The sequence below is a fragment of the Colias philodice genome, chromosome 18, assembly GCF_061535455.1.
Source record: "Colias philodice isolate Cphi_HAF_F1 chromosome 18, ilColPhil1 Martin Lab GWU primary, whole genome shotgun sequence".
Taxonomy (NCBI): Eukaryota; Metazoa; Arthropoda; class Insecta; order Lepidoptera; family Pieridae; genus Colias; species Colias philodice.
In genome coordinates, this window is record NC_143103.1 from 9,208,089 (window position 1) to 9,226,307 (window position 18,219).

At 34.0% G+C, this 18,219-nt stretch overlaps 4 protein-coding genes across 4 annotated transcripts in view; 1 reads left to right on the forward strand and 3 right to left on the reverse strand.

Annotated features, from left to right (window-relative positions):
- Hrd3 (HMG-coA reductase degradation 3) overlaps positions 1–18,219 on the reverse strand; it is a 215,875-nt gene that overhangs the window by 43,282 nt on the left and 154,374 nt on the right. The window lies entirely within an intron of this gene.
- On the reverse strand, positions 1,910–3,383 carry LOC149480677 (uncharacterized). The gene is made up of 2 exons (XM_089706339.1): positions 2,918–3,383; positions 1,910–2,649 (listed from the first exon to the last, which is right to left on the reverse strand). Exons 1-2 carry the CDS (start codon positions 3,381–3,383, stop codon positions 1,910–1,912), a joined length of 1,206 nt encoding a protein of 401 aa, XP_089562465.1.
- On the reverse strand, positions 4,722–5,667 carry Rpp21 (ribonuclease P protein subunit Rpp21). Its single transcript, XM_089706806.1, has 3 exons — positions 5,506–5,667; positions 5,327–5,418; positions 4,722–4,947 (listed from the first exon to the last, which is right to left on the reverse strand). Exons 1-3 carry the CDS (start codon positions 5,572–5,574, stop codon positions 4,728–4,730), a joined length of 381 nt encoding a protein of 126 aa, XP_089562932.1. The 5' UTR covers positions 5,575–5,667; the 3' UTR covers positions 4,722–4,727.
- On the forward strand, positions 6,076–17,468 carry PNPase (polyribonucleotide nucleotidyltransferase 1). The gene is made up of 14 exons (XM_089706706.1): positions 6,076–6,394; positions 6,743–6,948; positions 7,555–7,765; positions 8,177–8,343; positions 9,316–9,472; positions 9,832–10,045; positions 10,754–10,881; positions 11,875–12,065; positions 12,579–12,736; positions 13,546–13,733; positions 14,753–14,876; positions 15,555–15,695; positions 16,424–16,516; positions 16,982–17,468. The coding sequence occupies exons 1-14, from the start codon at positions 6,279–6,281 to the stop codon at positions 17,132–17,134; spliced, it is 2,247 nt and encodes a 748-aa protein (XP_089562832.1). The 5' UTR covers positions 6,076–6,278; the 3' UTR covers positions 17,135–17,468.

The window sequence follows — 18,219 nt, forward strand, 5'->3', positions numbered from 1 at the left end:
TTCAGTAAACTGAAAATATTTACAACAAGGAATCTATTTTGGTTATTCTTATTTTATGACTCATTTTTAACAATAAACTATTTCAGTAAATAATGTAATATAGCAACGATTTCACTACATATTATAAAACAGTCTTACGCCATAACTGTTCGCGATTAACTCAAAAACTACCGCATCGATTTTATTCAGTCTTCAATAGTATCGCATTCTCAAGGAAGATTTATGTATTTTTAAGTTTTAAACAGGCAGAAACCTAGATGCCTGTAAAAACACTTCTTTTACACGAAATATCTACCAATGCATTCGATTTCACACAGTATGATCACGACTCAAGTACATACATTGCACTGGCATTACTCCAAGCCCCGTAAACGTATCGACCGGGTCTCAGGAGACAATCTAAAACAAAATTGGGATGGAGAATATGAGATTGCATCTCAGTTGAATAGAGCGAAAGATATTGTGCGAAATCTTGATGAGGACTATAAAACTTTCGTTACAATCTGTAAAAATATGTGTTGCTAATATAACGTTTAAATGAATCGAAAAATATATATTTTCAAGCCCATAATATATCTGCGACAACGAACGCATAAATACCAAATGGTGCTTATGAAACTTTAAGATAGGTAACTGTATAGATTTTTTCTAAAGCTGTATTCTGTATGTTTGTAGTTTAGTTTTGTAGTTTTTCAGTCACAGATCTTGATATTTCCTTTGTACGTAAGTAAAATATCACGCAGCAACAAAATGTCGTATTAACGTGACGACTGATGAATTTCAAAATAAAAAAAAGATCATAGTAGTGCGATCCAGAAAATATTAAAGCCTTACATTTAGCCTTTAAAGCCTTAATTTTAATTACATCAAACCATGCACTAATTTTCTAGAAATCTACACCATTCAAGAATACCTGTGAATGAACTTGAATACTAGACATCCTAACTTGGCTCGGATAGCTTTCATGTTTATTCAGCATTTTATATTAAGGATTTCTGCCTTTTATGAAATATCTAAATCTCATATCACCGTTCTTTCATGACTTGAAAATCAGCACTATTCATACAACTTACTTTATATAAAGCTTGGATGGGAAGTTTATTCATGTACTCCCATATTTCTGCAGATAAACATAAACAGTATTTTGTATCTATCTCCCCAAAAAAAAGAAGTGTATTTTCTCATATTTCAAATTCCCACTCATGATTGAATACATTTATTTCAGTGCAAAGAATTAAGTGACACTGGTACCTGAACTAGGTATCGATACAGATACCTAGTTATCAGGTTATACAATCTGTATTTTAGGTCCCCATGCCCTCAGTTTGGAGGAACACATTCCCCATATTATATTACTCCTAAAAACCTCTCTAAATTATTGCACCGTATACTTCTTTACACACAACAGCATCAGTTCATTGCCCTACCCTATCGCGCCAGCAAATTGAATACCGCAGCGCCTCTGCCAAAAATAAGTCGCATTATTCAAGGTACTGGCATATCTCCAGACTATGCACCACCAGTTAACCAAAGTTAGATATTACGTTTAGAATTATTGCCGGTACTTGCTCACGTTGAAATGGTTTATCTCATTCGGTTGGAACAAATAGTTTTTAATTAGAAATGCTGTCGACACGTCTTGGCGATAGCGGTGAAGTTTACAGCTAGAGTAGGTATTAAAGTACGTAATGTTACATTTATTTCAGACAAGTTACGAGCCAAGTAAAATAAAATAGACTTAAAATATATAAAACTTAAGTAACGCTAGTAAAAGTCTGAAGAATTAGGTATACCTAAGTACTATTGTCTCAGCTGTCTTCATCAACGACGTAAGAGACTGGTTAGCGTTGAAAGTAAAATACTTAATAATAATTGAAAGACAAATAATTAACACCATTTTTCTTTATTTTTATTCATAAACCAAACCATATTCAATATCATATTCTAGGTAGTCCGGTAGACCACCGGTCCGTCGAGCACCTAGCATTCCTTTTAACTCAGGATACGCTTTCATCAACATCCTCATTGTATTCTTATTAATGGTACCATTGACAACAATATCCCTGAACGTCGAATTCTTAATATATTCCTGGTTCATGCCCTTTATTTCGTTTAATCGTTTCTGCAACGCCGCATCGATTTGTACCATCTCCATTTCATGTATATCCTTAACTGCTTTCCGATCCTTCTTATATTTCCTCTTCATTTCCTTTATGAATTTCTTCAATTGCTTCGTCTTCTTCTTTCTTGCTGTTGTTCCATTTCTGAACGATCTGTTCAATATCTTCGTTATTTCACGAATAATTTTCTTAATGTCCCGCTTTATTTTGCGTTTACGCTTTAATCTTTCTCTTCTACGCCGTTTCTGGTCACGTTTTCGTTTCCTACGCTTTCTTTCCTTGGAGCCTCTATCTCTGTTCTTCTTTTCATCAGAATCCGTTCGTAAGATTGAGTCTTCGAATGATACATCGAAGCCTGCGTATAAATCATAGGCAGTCATTAGCAAACCACAGCATACAAATTTCGTTCGACCACAGTAGAAGTCACCTCTATATATTCTGTATTCTGGTTCACATTCCATCGGCAACATGCAGCTACCCCACGGTGAATCGTGTTGATTTGGATCACCGCACGGCACACCCCAGGGTCCTATACAGAATACCTTATCATAGTTTAAATGTAAATGATGAAAAAATAATTAGGTAGAAATTTCTGAATTGACATTGTAGGTAAACAGTAGTTATGAAACACTTAAAAGTTTTATAAAACCTGATATAAGACAATTAAATAAAATTTTTTTTCATCTACTGTTACACAACTAATCGCTAAGGATACATATTTCTAACAGTTGAAACAATGTATAAAAGAAATAAGAAGGATTAGAGCTTATTTACGGTCAAAGATTGGTTCTACATACTTGCTGCAACCATGTTGACTTTATCCCCCTTAGGTATTGAAGAATTTATGGCCTCAAGTTTTTTCAGCAACCAATGTTCTTTCCACTCATCTTTCCAATTTTTCATTTCTAAGCTTGAACTAGATGCGCTATCTGTTGACAGGTCATTCAATCTTCTGGCATCCTTATGCCTCCTAATTACGTTTAAAACAGGATCTCTACGGTATATCTGTCTTATTATGTCTGGATCTTTAAGAACGGAAGGAGCGACATCACCTTCCTTTTTAGGTACAAATTTTTGAAAGACCTTGGATTTGTGCTTAGCTGATTTTGCATAATTCCAATCTAATTTATTCTTACTTTCGTCTACATGAAAATTGTCATTACCAGAATTGATATACGGCAGTCTCTTCTCCTTCGCATATATTGAAGATTTGAGTCCAGCTAAATTGGTAATTATCAAAAAGAGAAAAATGCCTTTCTGCATTTTGAAGCTACATTTCGCTTTTAATAATAATCACTTCTCACCGTTTTATGTCAAAACTATAAAATTTCTCAATATCGGTTCAATATTCGATATTATTATTGTGATAAAATATTTATGGCATTGGTTTAAATTCAATTATGTCCAACTTATACAATAACTTTTTACGAGGTGTTAGAATTGAAACCTACCTATGTTTTAGACGGAGAAATCGAAAGCAAGATTTTAAATTACTTCTCCATTATACACTTATGGAACAATAGCGAAACGCAGCACGGGGATGTTAACAATCCATCTATTAATACACTACTCCGGGTTTTGCTATAAATTTTAAATATTCCTATACCCTAAAACTGATTCGAACGCGGTCTTTTCGATCCGTACGAACATACTAATCACTAGATATTATTGTCTTCAAAGTAGAGTAGTTAGCTCTAACATATAAATCCCTACACGTACATTAGTAGATTGTCAGCATGTATAAATCCGTTTTGTGGTTTTACTTTAAACAAGAACATTTGAATTTGATTCATAGAGCTCGGTACACATGCATTATTCATAACATTTTTATCTACCGGCTAGAGCGGTGCGCCCGAAATCTCAAATACAGGTCATAATTTTGTTGCTATATTTTAAAGTAAACAACAATTTTATTTGAATTTAATTTTTTTTTATACCAAGAATATTAACGTAAATACAATATATTATTTAGTATTTATAAAAAGAAATAACACGCTACGCTACAGTAAATTTTTAGGTACACAAGTAATTTGAGCTTCTTACAAATCCTGTCATTTACTGGACCTAGTAATAGTTCTAGTCGCTTTTTTTAAGCATTTTTTACTATTACGCTCATGCATATTTTGTTTATTATTCTTCAAAAAACATATTTTATACAACGCCATCTATTCATACTTAATGGAAACTAATTCTATGTCGTAAACTAGGAAAACAATATTAAGTAAGCATTAATTATTACTAAGATTACTATTACATATTATTTCTTTTTATAAAAATAAAGATATGACTATTATTTTCTAGGAGATTGAATCAATCCATACATTACCTAATTTATTGATCATAAATTTTGTGTAACAGAACTGACACTTTAATATATACTAAGAAAAGAACTTAGAAGTTATGATAGTAGGGTAAATTATAATAGATTATGTTAGATAAGTATGAATTAAGTGTTTCTTAACAGATATCTGGTGTATTATGTCGCAGCAAATGAGCTTAATCAGCCGTTTCATTAAAAACCTAGGCTATTGTAAAGAGCTTTTTTCATATTATGTGTGGTGGAATGTGGAAATTGGGCTAGTAACAAATGAAAGTCAAATATATTTACTATACTGTTTTAATCACTTCTACAACACCGTCTGGCTTTTCTAACCATACTCTATGATCTTTATTTTTATCAGCCGGATAATTCTTCTTTGTTCCGCAAGTATTACATATTTTCTGGATAAACTTTGATTTATTTCTTGTGTTTAATTTCACTTTGCTTGATTTATTGTTTAGCGCACACTTGCATTTTTTACAAATCTGTCGTTTAATATCTGGATGTCTGAAATGATAAAAATTAAATATAAAATAGCATATCGCCTAATATTACAAATTAATTCCTGAACAGTTTTGACTTAAACTTGAGTGCAAATAGCATTTTAATTATTATCCTGAAGCTATAGAATAAGATAAATAAAATATGTCCTAAATATTTACTAAAGGTTACCAAAATGTACCTATCCCTTGTTGCTAATTAGACTGTAAAAAACCCAAAAAAGTTATGGAAATTGGGTATTACCTTACAGGATTTTACATATTTTAGATTGCAAATAAATAATGCAAACTTCGCTATTTATCAAACCGAAAGGATTTCTTAAGACAATTGTTTATAAGTACCTAACAATTTACAATTTTTATGTGAATAAATATAAAAAACTTACATTTTCAATACATTCTTCTTAGCAAGATTTACAATAAGGTTTCCGTAGTAAGATGAAAGCGCTGGACTAACTTCAACTGTTTGTTTACTGATCTGAAAATTAAAGTGTATAAAATATTAATTTTACTAAAGTTAAAGTTACCAAAAATTACCTACTATTAATTTATTCTTAGTTCTTACTTGATATAAAAAGTTAATACGCTGGAAACAATCATTCCCTTGAACTTTCCTAATTTTTGTACAACTCATTCTTCATAAGGAAATTATTGTAACGTAGAATAAATTATATTTTTTGTAGATTTCATTCAAACAACAACAAAATATAATCAGTCAGTCAGCTGATTTTGAAATGTTGCTGACAAGTGACAGCTGAGTTTAAACTTTTGAGCCAACAAGCCAACAACAAGCCATTCAACGTTAAGCATTATGCCGCTTAATGCGCTCTAGTGCTGTAATTGGAAAACGGGGAATATGTATGAACTTCACTAGCCATACATAAAAATGAGTTAATAATACGCTAAGTAGCTAATTAAGTATTCCAAGTGATTAAAAGTTGTACATGTATGTGTAATTAATGTAAATTTAAGTTTGTTAATACGTGTACAATAATTTTTTGTTTCCACAATATTTACGAGTGAGAACAAGCATCTGCACTGTGATCATCAATCATTTAAAAAATTTATTCTGTTCATCAATTTTATAATTTTTTATCTGTTTTAAAAAAGTTATGACATGTGACAACTGTGACAACTGATAGTTTAATATAACCTCAAAAAATTACGAAACAATAAAAATTATTGTTTCTTTTACCTTTTTGGTTTTTTTCACAAAAGTAATTTCTTAAACAGCTAAATTATTGCATTATAGTCTAAAAAAATTAACATATTTATTACCTCTTCATACCAATGTTCACCAATTGAATGTGCCGGTCGTTTTGAAATACTTAGTTTAAAATGTTGCTAAAACACCGCATTCTATTAACAAAATTAAATTATAAAAGTAGATTCCACAGAAAATATTTATCATCACAATCTGATGTCGGTGAAATTGACGTACCATTTTCTAATGGGTAAGTTTAGAATTACATACAAGAACAAAATATTACAACCTAATTTCATATACGTAATACTACGACTACTCTACAAATATAAATAATTATAAACCTTCCTCTTGAATCACTTCGTCTAGTAAGAAACCCGTATCAAAATCCGCTGCGTAGTTTAAAACATCTAAACATACATAGGGACAGACAGCGGGAATCAACTTCATTTCATACTATTTAGTGGCTTATACTTTCGGACATTATTATAAAAAATAAAATATCCGCTACACAACCATACTAAACATGAACAATAAAATTGAAAAACTAATAGTTTATTTTTCAACTTCTAATCTATAATAAAAAAAATATTTTCAGCACCACTTTAAAGCTAAAGACTGGTCAATACGCGAGGTTCGCGGATGGAGCGTGCGTCGCTACACTGGGCAACACCAGCGTGCTTTCCACAGTGGTGTCCAAAGCCAAGCAGAGCAATGTTTCGTTCCTGCCTCTCGTAGTTGATTATAGGCAGAAGGCAGCAGCCGCTGGCAGGATACCAACCAACTTTTTGAGGAAAGAACTAGGTATTATGTTAGCCAGAATTTATTTCTTAAGTTATTAGTATATATTATAAGTATTTGCATTAATGTTAAATTATGAAAGATAGCTCTGTGAAGAGAAATCTATACTCAATCTCAAACATTTATTTATTCAATAAGACTTCTTCTAGAAGCACTTTTGAAATGTCATTACATATTTTTAACATTTACCACCAATTTGATTAATAATTGTTTGTTTGAACACGCTAATATCAGGAAATACTAGTCCGATTTTAAAAATTCTTTCAGTGTTAGATGGCCCATTCATCGAGGAAGGCTATGGGCTATATATTATCATGCTAAGACCCACAGGAGCGGAACTACGCGGGTGAAACCGCAGAGCGCAGCTAGTATTATATATTGTATACTAATTACAACAATTATTTTGATTTGATAAACATGTTTACATACACATCTTTATCTTATTAACCTTGTACTTTTAAAAAGAAAGGATATAAACTTTTAATTCACAAAAACAAGAGAAAAATTCCACCTCAAAAACATTCAACCGCAAACTCAAATATTACAACAAAATTCCAAACATCTTAAATTAAAACTTAACGCTAACCGCCTATTGTTACTAACTTACAGGTCCAACAGAACGAGAAATCCTCACATCGCGTGTGATCGACAGGTCTCTCAGACCCCTATTTCCGCAGAACTACTTCTTCGACACACAAATAGTTTGTAACATGCTGGCAGTAGACAGTACTAACCCACCGGAGACTGTAGCTATCAATGCTGCTAGCGCTGCTTTGGCGTTATCTGATGTGCCGTGGAATGGACCGATTGGGGCTGTAAGGTAAAATGAAAAACCATCTGGTACAAATGTATTCGAAAATTCTAGACCTCTAAAAAAATATTCTCTTTCTATGTAAAATCATACACAATACAAAAAACATCAAATTGTTTGTATAAAAATCAAGTTTTATTTTAGTGTTGCCCTGTACATTATAATGTACAGGGCATGCTATAGCATATTTCAAGTAATAGTGATTTTTTTTTAATTATCATTGTGTGTAAACTAAAAAGGAATAAATAAACAAGCTGTTTGCGTATTATGTTGTAGTGTAACAGTGTTCTTATGTGTTCTCTTCATATTTCTTTACATTGACAATAAATTATTTTCAAGTACCCACATTAATCACCTGACGATGAATTATTATTTTCAATTATTTGCACTAAGGATTGAAATAACACCTTTTTATTACAGAATAGGCCAAATCGACAATGAACTAATAATAAACCCCACTCGTCGAGAACTGGAACAATCTACCCTCAACTTAGTCGTGAGTGCGGCAGCCTCCAACCTGGTGGTGATGCTGGAAGGTCACGCTAAAGACATCCTGCAACAGGATCTGCTGAAGGCTATCAAATTAGGTATGAATGTAAGTCAAGCTTTTTATTATTGGAGGTTAGTAACTACCGATAAAAATTCCTGTTATATTGACTAGGTGAATCTGTTAATTAACTTATGAAGATATTTGATGGCTTTTTTATGTTATTTATCTGCCAATAAAATGTATGATGCAGTAGAGATGGTTTAAGACACCTTTTTAAAATAACAAATTAATTTATATACTCAAATACTCAACCGTAACAATCAAACTCAAACTCAAACTCAAACATTCATTTATTCAATTAGACTACTATTTAGTAGCACTTTCGAATCGTCATTACATAAGTATTTTTAACATTTACCACCGATTCGGAAAGCAGTATCTATGGAGAAGAATCGGCAAGAAACTCCATAGTTGCTCTTTTAAATCATGTCAATATTACATAATATGTAACTTATATCTAACTACATAATAATATATCATAATATGCCAAAGAACTGTCCTGTGGTTTCATCCATACTAATATTATAAATGCGAAAGTAACTCTGTCTGTCTATCTGTTACTCAATCACACCTAAACTACTGAACCAATTTGCATGAAATTTGGTATAGAGATATTCTTTGACTGCGCGGGCGAAGCTGCGGGTGAAAAGCTAGTAAACATATATGTATACTAAGTATATATGGCATTGTCAAACAGTAAATGAAAAAAAAAATATGTTCGAATGCAAGTGTTATATTAATTGTGTCATATAAAACATTCATTGGAACAGCTTATTCTGATGCAGTAATGTTTAAAGTATTGTTTCGCTTGTTGGAAAACTGCCTAATACACGCTAAAGCAGAGTGTTGCTTCATATAACTTTTAAGTGTGATTGTGTTTCTGGTTGATTATTGTATGTTAATAGTTATTTACTAGATTACAAAGTAATATTATAGATCATTTTTACAATTGGCATAATTATTGTTAAAATGATCTATAAAATTTTGTACCTTGTTCTTTTGTTATCAGCCACTAAAGAAGCACAGAACATAGTGCGTGGTATAGAAAAATTACAAAAAACGCACGGCAAGATGAAACGTGAATACGAAATGCCGGAACCACTTGATGAAAGCATTGTGGAGACTATTAAAACACTATCAACTATGAAGATTAGAGAGATATTGAGGTAATTTATTATTTTATTCTAATCGCGAATTATTAGGCTATAATTTGTTTATTTTGTTTTTTTATAGTCGCTATCGCCTATTAAAATTTCAGAACAGAGTTGTCATTGAAATTAACACCTTATTTCGTCGCAGTAACGTTTAAAGTCTATTGTGTCGCTCATTAGAAAACTCTGCCTTATACAGGCATTGGCAGAGTTTTACTTCGGATATTTTTTGTTAGTGACTGTGAGTCTAGTTCTATATCCTACTTCAATTTCAAGAACTATTTTTTTCCCTTTTTTACCACAATTTTCTGTTTTCATGATATGAGTAATATTTGTTTGTTGTTACTTATATGTTGTTTTTTTTTTATTTCCAGCGATTTCAACCACGACAAAACATCACGTGACAATGCGATATCCGAACTGCGTCAAACGGTTCTCAACCAACTAAGAGACACAGAAGCCGATGTATCCAAACTACAGGATTGTTTCAATCAACACTTGCGGCAGACGTTTAGAGATATGATATTTGATACTCAGGTTAGGTGCGATGGGAGGGGACTCGATGATCTGAGGAATATTAGTTGTCAAGTAAGTATTTAAAGATAGCAATTTCAGAGGCTCTATAGATGCTTACTGATATTATAAAAAAAATTGGTTGTTTATAAAGTAGGTTTACGATCGAGATGTTTACGTGATAACGTCTTATTGGTGGCAGCGCTCGAGATGAGACGGGAGATCGGTCCGTCTCTCTCTCGTTATACCTGCGATCGCGCTCGTGAGGTTTTGGTGTGACACAAGTGTCTGAACATGTCACCCGACTAAAACGATTTTAAAAACGTTATCATGTTAATAACTAGCTGTCCGCCGCCGCGATTTTAAAGAAAAACCCGCATAGCTCCTGTTCCCGTGGGATTTCCGGAATAAAACCTATCCTATGTGTTAATCCAAATTACCCCCTATAAGTGGGCTTAATTTCATTGTAATCGGTTCAGTAGTATTTGCGTGAAAGAGTAACAAACACATCCATCCTCACAAACTTTCGCATTTATAATATTAGTAGGATAAAGTGTGTTTATCTGGGTATTTTTTCCGTAGTTCACCCTACTCAAACTTAAAAACTTTTTTAATTCAGTGTAAGCTTTTATTATTGTGTAAACTTTTACAAGCACTTCTATGAATATAATTTTTCTATAATTTTTATAATTATGTTTAAATATCTCATGCTCATAGGAATTTTCTTTAGTCATGGGCAATGACCTATATTTACTTATTTTATACTAATTGTATTTTCTATAGGTATCATTATACGAGCCTTTACACGGCAGTGCGTTATTCCAACGCGGACAAACCCAGGTGCTGTGTACTGTGGCTTTCGACTCGCCGGAAAGCGCTTTGAAAATGGACCCTCTTACTATGATCACAAGGTAACATATTGACTAACGGCTATACTCTGTCCATTATATTATTTGCTTTTTGACAGCTTCACGCCTATGAAGAATTGTATTGTCTATGTTAAAATGTCATACAAATAATTATTGTACTTCATGGACCGGCCCCGCCCACTTAGTGATGTCTACACATAATTATTCAATGATGGGTCGATAGATTATAATAATCGATAGAAATACTCTGTTAAATATATCCGATACAGAAAAACTCTTCTATTATGTTATGTAATTTAAGCTTAAAGACAACCAAATTGTAAGATAGAAACCAATAAATAATAAAATATTAGTTTAGTTTAGTTTTAACATAAAATTCATAGATATGTGGTCTTATTATTACATATCTTATTAGTACGTTTACGTTGAAATTATTATTTACGTACCTGATTCGATTTATGATAATATTTTGAATTTATAATCGGAATGGTATCACAATCGATACTCTTTTGGACATCACTTCTGGTATCACCCGTCGAGCTGTCAAAAGGCAATTCTTATAGTGGACAGACTATAATATGTTTTTTAAAAGTGAAGTATGGGGTAGATGCATTATGCATACATCTGTCTCACTTGATCGATTTTAATAAGTGACAAGTAAGTCAGCCTTCTGTGTCCTGCCAGACCGAGACATTTTTTTGTTGTTTTTTTACATACATAGAAAAATATTTAGAATGATTGGCTGATTGCGCATTCCTTTGCAATAAAAAACAGAAAAGCAAATTTGTTTCTACATATTTATTTCTCGTTTATTGGCTAGACAGTCTGTATAAATGATTTTTAAAATAATGCTATACTTAATATTATAATTTTTTTTTTTGTAACTGTTGTTGATTTTTCCCATAGAAGATGGCCAAAGTGTTATAATATAATAAGTGATTTCTATCTAGAATATAATACTTTTCCCACACAAGGAAAATAGAGCAATTTGGTAATAATGGTAATAATTTGCTAATAATGATAATATTTTTTCAGCGGAATAAAAGAAAAAAGTTTCTTCCTCCACTACGAGTTTCCGTCCTACGCGACGGGGGAAGTGGGGCGAACGGGGCCAGCGGGGAGACGCGAGATGGGACATGGGGCACTCGCTGAACGAGGATTGATGCCCGTTGTGCCCCAACACCCCTGCACTGTGCGACTCACTGCGGAGGTGCTGGAGTCTAATGGTGAGTTGGAGCAAATGGGGCATTTGTACTTTTTGCTGTCTATTGAAAACATTTTATTTGCACCAATACAAAGGATGTAAACTTCACATTTGATTACTATTGTTTTCATTTTTTTTAATTTAAAAGGATAGTTTTTCTCGTTTGTATCATCTAATGAGTTTGAAAATTGCTGTACAGATATTAAACGAATACTCTGTCTATCCGAGCGTGTGTTCCAACCTAAGGGCGCATTCAGAAAGAAAGTTCGACAAGTTCCGACAAGCTTCAATAAGCGCTGGTCAGCGTTGGGCGCTGCCATATAAAATTTGTTTTGGACTGCTTCAACCTGCTTCCTTTGTGTATAACGAACCAGCGTTGACAAGCGCCGATAAGCGCTTATAAGTTTCCAGCTTTCTTTTTGAATACGCCCTAACACTGCATTCGTACGACAAATTTGGAAACATGATTCGAAAATCGAACATGTGTGGCTCAGCCAGTACTGTGTACCAACCTAACCGCGCTATATATACGCAGGCTCGTCCTCCATGGCGTCAGTGTGCGGCGGGTCGCTGGCGCTGCTGGACGCGGGGCTGCCGCTCGCCGCGCCCGCCGCGGGCGTCGCGGTCGGCCTCGTGGCGAGGCACGACGAGCGAGGACTCGTGCGCGACTACCGGATACTGTGCGACTTGTTAGTGAGTGTGTAGTGAGTCGCGGGGCAAACAAACTGACATTTAAGGTTGCAAAGCTTCACCGACCGTCAGTGCGTACCATCGGTCCTGACGATACGCATCAACAATGTGTATAACTATGACACTAATACGTATGACAATACGCGTGCGTATGGTCGGTCTAGCTATGAACGGTTTTATGAATTTCCATACATATGACAAGCGCGACTTACGTACGCACTGATGGTCGGTCAAGCTCTGCAACCGGCCATAAGATACTACTCACCCGTATGTGCTGAGCACACATGTCAGAAGTAAAGTGTCGCGGGGCAAACAGCAAAACTGGCATTTTAAGATACAACTCACCATGTGCAATTAATAAATGAATTTGAATTTGTGTGCCCAGCACACGTCATGTCAGTTGTAAAACTTCTTTGGCAAGATTCAAAGATACCAAAATCGTCGCCTTACTCCATATCGTGATGGTATTCACATGAAGCTTCACTTCAAAAAAATTGCACTCAAATTCAATTTTATTTATTTATTTTATACTTTATTGCACACACATAAGAAAGTACAAATACAGAAAGAACATAAAATAGAGAAAGTTATGTACAAACGGCGGCCTTATCGCTAGGTAGCGATCTCTTCCAGGCTACCGTATGTATATGTGTAAGGAGAGATTGTGATTGAGGTGGGTGAGCAAAAAATAATCAAAATTCCAATACATATTCAAAGTAAATTTTAATTATTTTCTACCCTCAAATTTTCACAATTTTTATAAAATATCTCCACTGCTCGGTTAGCATAATCAAAATATAATTCCTTCTCAGGGTATAGAAGATTACATGGGTGACATGGACTTCAAAGTGGCGGGTACCAAAAAAGGCATCACCGCGCTACAAGCTGATATCAAAATAGCTGGCCTTCCACTCAAGGTCGTGATGGAGTCTGTGCAAAAAGCCTGTGACTCTAAGAGCAAGATCATTGATATTATGAACCAGTGTATTGATAAACCGAGGTGGGAAGTTGGACAAAATTTACAAAAAAATTGTATAATTCTAGTGACATTTAACAGTTTATAATTTGATTTTAATTCACAAGCCAGATCAACATGCATGCATTTTCTTTTATAATGGACTAGATTTCCGTCCGCGGCTTCGCCCGCGTTTTCAAAGGAAAACCCGCATAATCCCCGTTCCCGTGGGATTTCCGGGATAAAACCTATCCTATGTGTTAATCCAAGTTACCCTCTATATGTGTTCTAAATTTCATTGTAATCGGTTCAGTAGTTTTTACGTGAAAGAGTTACAAACATCCATACATCCATACTTACAAACTTTCGCCTTTATAATATGTAGTATTAAGACTACCCGCTCCGATTCTGTTGGTCTTAGCGTGATGATAATATATAGCTTATAGCCCTCCTCAGTAAATGGGCTAATTAGCACCGAAATAATTTTTCTAATCGGAACCGGAAATAGTTCCTGAGATTAGCGCATTCGAACAAACAAACTTCAGCTTTATTATATTAGTATAGATAAAGCAACCTAAATTAAGTACTTTTTCTTGGATTATATTATGAAGTAATATTTATTGTCAACTTGGACAGAGAGACCCGACCAGGTTGATAATACCAAAGCACAGAACAACGTTATGTAAAAAAAATGCATATATCATAGCCATAAATATATTTAACGCCTTACCTAAAAATAAAAGAGAGCTACCATTAAATAGTTTTAAATTAAAAACTTAAAAACTGGTTGATTGACAAATGCCATTATAATTTAAATGAATTTTTTGATGCAAATATGTAATAATTTAATTTATTTTAATTCTCTGTCATCATCGTTAATAAAATGTTTATAATTTATATTAAAATTCAAAATTTAACAAGCACTGTACAATTTATTTAATGTAACCATTCGCATGCCAGCTGTGACTGGCGAATTGTGTAGAACATGTTCTCTCATAACACCAATGTATTACCACTTTTCTTGCGAATAAATTCATTTCATTTCATTTCATTATCCTTCACAGAGAAGTTAACAAAGATAACATGCCAGTTATTGAAGAAATAGAAGTGGAAGTTCACAAACGCGCAAAATTACTCGGAGTTGGCGGAATCAATCTCAAGAAACTATATGTGGAGACTGGTGTACAGGTAATTAATTATCTTGATGTATTTACAGGTAGTGGTAAAGTAAAGTAGAAATGAGATAGGTAAATATAAAGATTAGAATTAGGATGAGGTAGAAAAGAATGCACGCATGGTAGCAAGGTACCACCAACCACGGTAAAAGTGAAACTTAGGCACAAAATTATCGTACTTGTACGATAATAATTATCGTACGGTTCCGAACACTGCTTTATACCTACTCGGCAGCCGTCCGTCACGCGACATGCGCTACACAGACCAAAAAGTTTGAGACGATGTAATAAAAGTTTCACTTTAAAAGAAATTATTTATATATATTATGTATTATGTTCTTACGTTCCGCTCGAGCGTGAAAGTCAGAGCGCGGTGCAATAGATAGAAAGGTACAATAACCAGCCCCCCTAGTCAAGTGGCTTTCTGTTAGCGTAGCGTTCAATAGAATAGACTACGAATGTATGAGATTGACGTAACCTGTAGATACGTTTATCTACAGCCTACGTCAATCTCATACATTCTACAGACTAGGGGGGCAGATCTCGTAAAATTGTCGTTCGACTTTAGTGACAGGTTTTTTTTTTATTTAAATGTATTTATTATTTTAAGATTTTTCGACGTTTTCTCACTGTTTTCCTTCACCGTTTAAAAGTGGTTATGTTATAAACACGAAGATTATTATAATTCCAGATAAGTCCTGTCGACGAAACACGCTACAGCGTTTTCGCGCCAACCCCAGCAGCTATGGACGAAGCGCGTGCGCGGGTCGCCACGTGGCTCGCTGCTGAACGCACGCCGGAGCTTGAGTTTGGGGCTATTTATAGTGCTAAGGTGCGATATAAATAGTGATAACACGCTCATCCTCGATAACACGCTCATCCTCATCATCCTCAATGACATAGTCACCCTCATCATCCTCAATGATATAGTCATCCTCATCATCCTCGATGACACGCTCATCCTCACCATCCTCGATGACACGCTCATCCGCATCATCCTTGATAACATGCTCATCCGCGTCATCCTCTATAACACGCCGATCCTCATCATCCTCGATGACACGCTCATCCTCATCATCCTCGTTAACACGCTCATCCTCATCATCCTCGATAACATGCTCATCCTCACCATCCTCAATAACACCCTCATCCTCATCATCCTCGATAACACGATCATCCCCATCATCGCTTTTCTCATTATCCTCACTATACTCGCTACTTCCGGGAATCAAACTAAAAATTAAAATTTGTTATTTATTTCTTCAAATCGACACGAACAGGTCTTGAACTAGTTTTTTCTACATCTGCACGATATTATCCGTAAAATGTTAAAATTTCCACACTGTATAGTGCTAAGTTTATTTGAGTTTTTTTAATTAAAAATTTTAAAACTGGAAAAATTTAGTCACGGATGGCCGAAAGGTCAAAGGCATCGCCTGGGTATGTCGAAAGACGCGGGTTCCAATCCCGCCTCGTGATCGAAGTTTTTCTATTCTTTTAAAAAATCATAAATACAATAATTTCATGATTTTAAAGCATATTTTTCCCCAATTTATTCAGGTTGTAGAAGTAAAAGACATTGGTGTTTTGGTCACGCTATATAGCGGTATGACGCCAGCGCTGGTACATAACACACAGTTGGACCATAGGAAGGTGAGTGTATAATATATTAGTGGGGTTTTTGTGTTTGTATAGTTTATGATAAAATGGGAAACAGGTAGCCGGTAGCTTATAATTACAAATGAATTACATATGAAATATTATATTATGTTCTCAATTTTAGCGTATACATGTTTAAGTACTTAATACCATATTTTTGAGCATTTTATCATAAAACATTTTCACTGTGAACTTATAAATTCAAACCTATATGTATGTATAAAATAACTAGCTGTGCCCCGCAGTTTTACCCGCATTGCTCCACTCCTGTTGGTCTTAGCGTGATGATATTTAGCCTATAGCCTTCCTCGATAAATGGGATATCTAACACCGAAATAATTTTTCAAATCCAGACCAGTAATTCTTGAAGATTAGCGCATTCAAACAAACAAACAAACTCCTCAGCTTTATAATATTAGTATAGATTTCAAAAATAATAAAAATATCTTTCTTTTTCAGATAATGCACCCCTCAGTGTTAGGTCTGGACGTAGGTTCGGAGATACAAGTGAAGTACTTTGGTCGAGACCCTGTTTCCGGCCAAGTCAGACTTTCAAGAAAAGTACTCACCTCCCCCCCACCTCCACTTGTAAGAAAACTGGATAAAAGCTAACTAGAAGCTTGCAAGAATTAATAAAATAATATGAATCTAAAAAATGTTTTATTTTATGGCTTCAGAATACAATTAACACAATGTAACAATTTTTTGCATTATGTAAAAAAAGTTTTTTTTTTCATATTGTTTAAGAAAAAATATGTTTTATACATATTTCTTTTCAAATTATATCAATTCTGAATTTATTGTAAATTTTGGCTACTTCTTAGATTTATAAAAATTAATGCCAATAGAGTTTCATAAGACTTGGTTAGTTAATTGCCCTTGACTGTATGTTATATTTTGTTAAGGATTAGGCGTATGATGAAAAAATTGTAAATATTAATAAAATATATATTAAAAATTCTTGATTTGTTTTATTTGTATATTCCTCACCCAATTATTAGAAACTAGCTGCTCCGCACGGTTTCACCCCCGTGGCTCCACTCCTGTTGGTCGTAGCGTGATGATATATATAGCCTATAACCTTCCTCGATGAATGGGATATCTAACACCGAAATAATTTTTCAAATCGGACCAGTAGTTCCCGAGATTAGCGCGTTCAAACAAACTCTTAAGCTTTATAAGTATAGATTAGTCAACTTGTAATGTGGCGTTTTGTACGTAAACACAAAATATGAACTTTTTATTTATAGTCCCGTGGGACAGAAAAAACTGGCATTTTTATTTTTTAAACTGGCAGAAAAAACATTCATTCCTCAGAAAGATCATTTGAACACAATTAGTGTAAAAATTAAAACAATATCTACAAGTTATATTTTTTGCCCAAAAAATCTTACAAAAAATATGCTACTTACTAACAATGATATTATATTGTGTAGTGTATACGCTCTTACATGTTTACGCTGATCGCTTACACATAAAAAACTAACTAAAGCATGGGATTGTCGACTCGATAGTAATAACTCAAAAGGTAAAAATCATAAAAACACACATACGAGCTTTTGCCCTAAGGTGTTATTCCGCCAGAGATGTGCTATAATGCTACGTTGCTGTGGATGCGTTTAATATCCACCAATAATATTCCGACACTGGAGGAAACGAACTCAACTGAAATATGTTTTTATATAGGAGGCGAGCTA

Excerpts from the sequence above, each read along its gene's own strand:
- PNPase (XM_089706706.1), top strand. The coding sequence starts at position 6,279 with ATGTTGCTAAAACACCGCATTCTATTAACAAAATTAAATTATAAAAGT. Across the intron at positions 10,046-10,753 it reads TGAGGAATATTAGTTGTCAA|GTATCATTATACGAGCCTTT; the intron begins GTAAGTATTTAA and ends TATTTTCTATAG. Across the intron at positions 14,877-15,554 it reads ATGTGGAGACTGGTGTACAG|ATAAGTCCTGTCGACGAAAC; the intron begins GTAATTAATTAT and ends TTATAATTCCAG.
- LOC149480677 (XM_089706339.1), bottom strand. The coding sequence starts at position 3,383 with ATGCAGAAAGGCATTTTTCTCTTTTTGATAATTACCAATTTAGCTGGA. Across the intron at positions 2,650-2,917 it reads AGTCAACATGGTTGCAGCAA|GACCCTGGGGTGTGCCGTGC; the intron begins GTATGTAGAACC and ends TATTCTGTATAG.
- Rpp21 (XM_089706806.1), bottom strand. The coding sequence starts at position 5,574 with ATGAGTTGTACAAAAATTAGGAAAGTTCAAGGGAATGATTGTTTCCAG. Across the intron at positions 5,419-5,505 it reads GTATTAACTTTTTATATCAA|ATCAGTAAACAAACAGTTGA; the intron begins GTAAGAACTAAG and ends TTTAATTTTCAG. Across the intron at positions 4,948-5,326 it reads AAGAAGAATGTATTGAAAAT|ACATCCAGATATTAAACGAC; the intron begins GTAAGTTTTTTA and ends TTATCATTTCAG.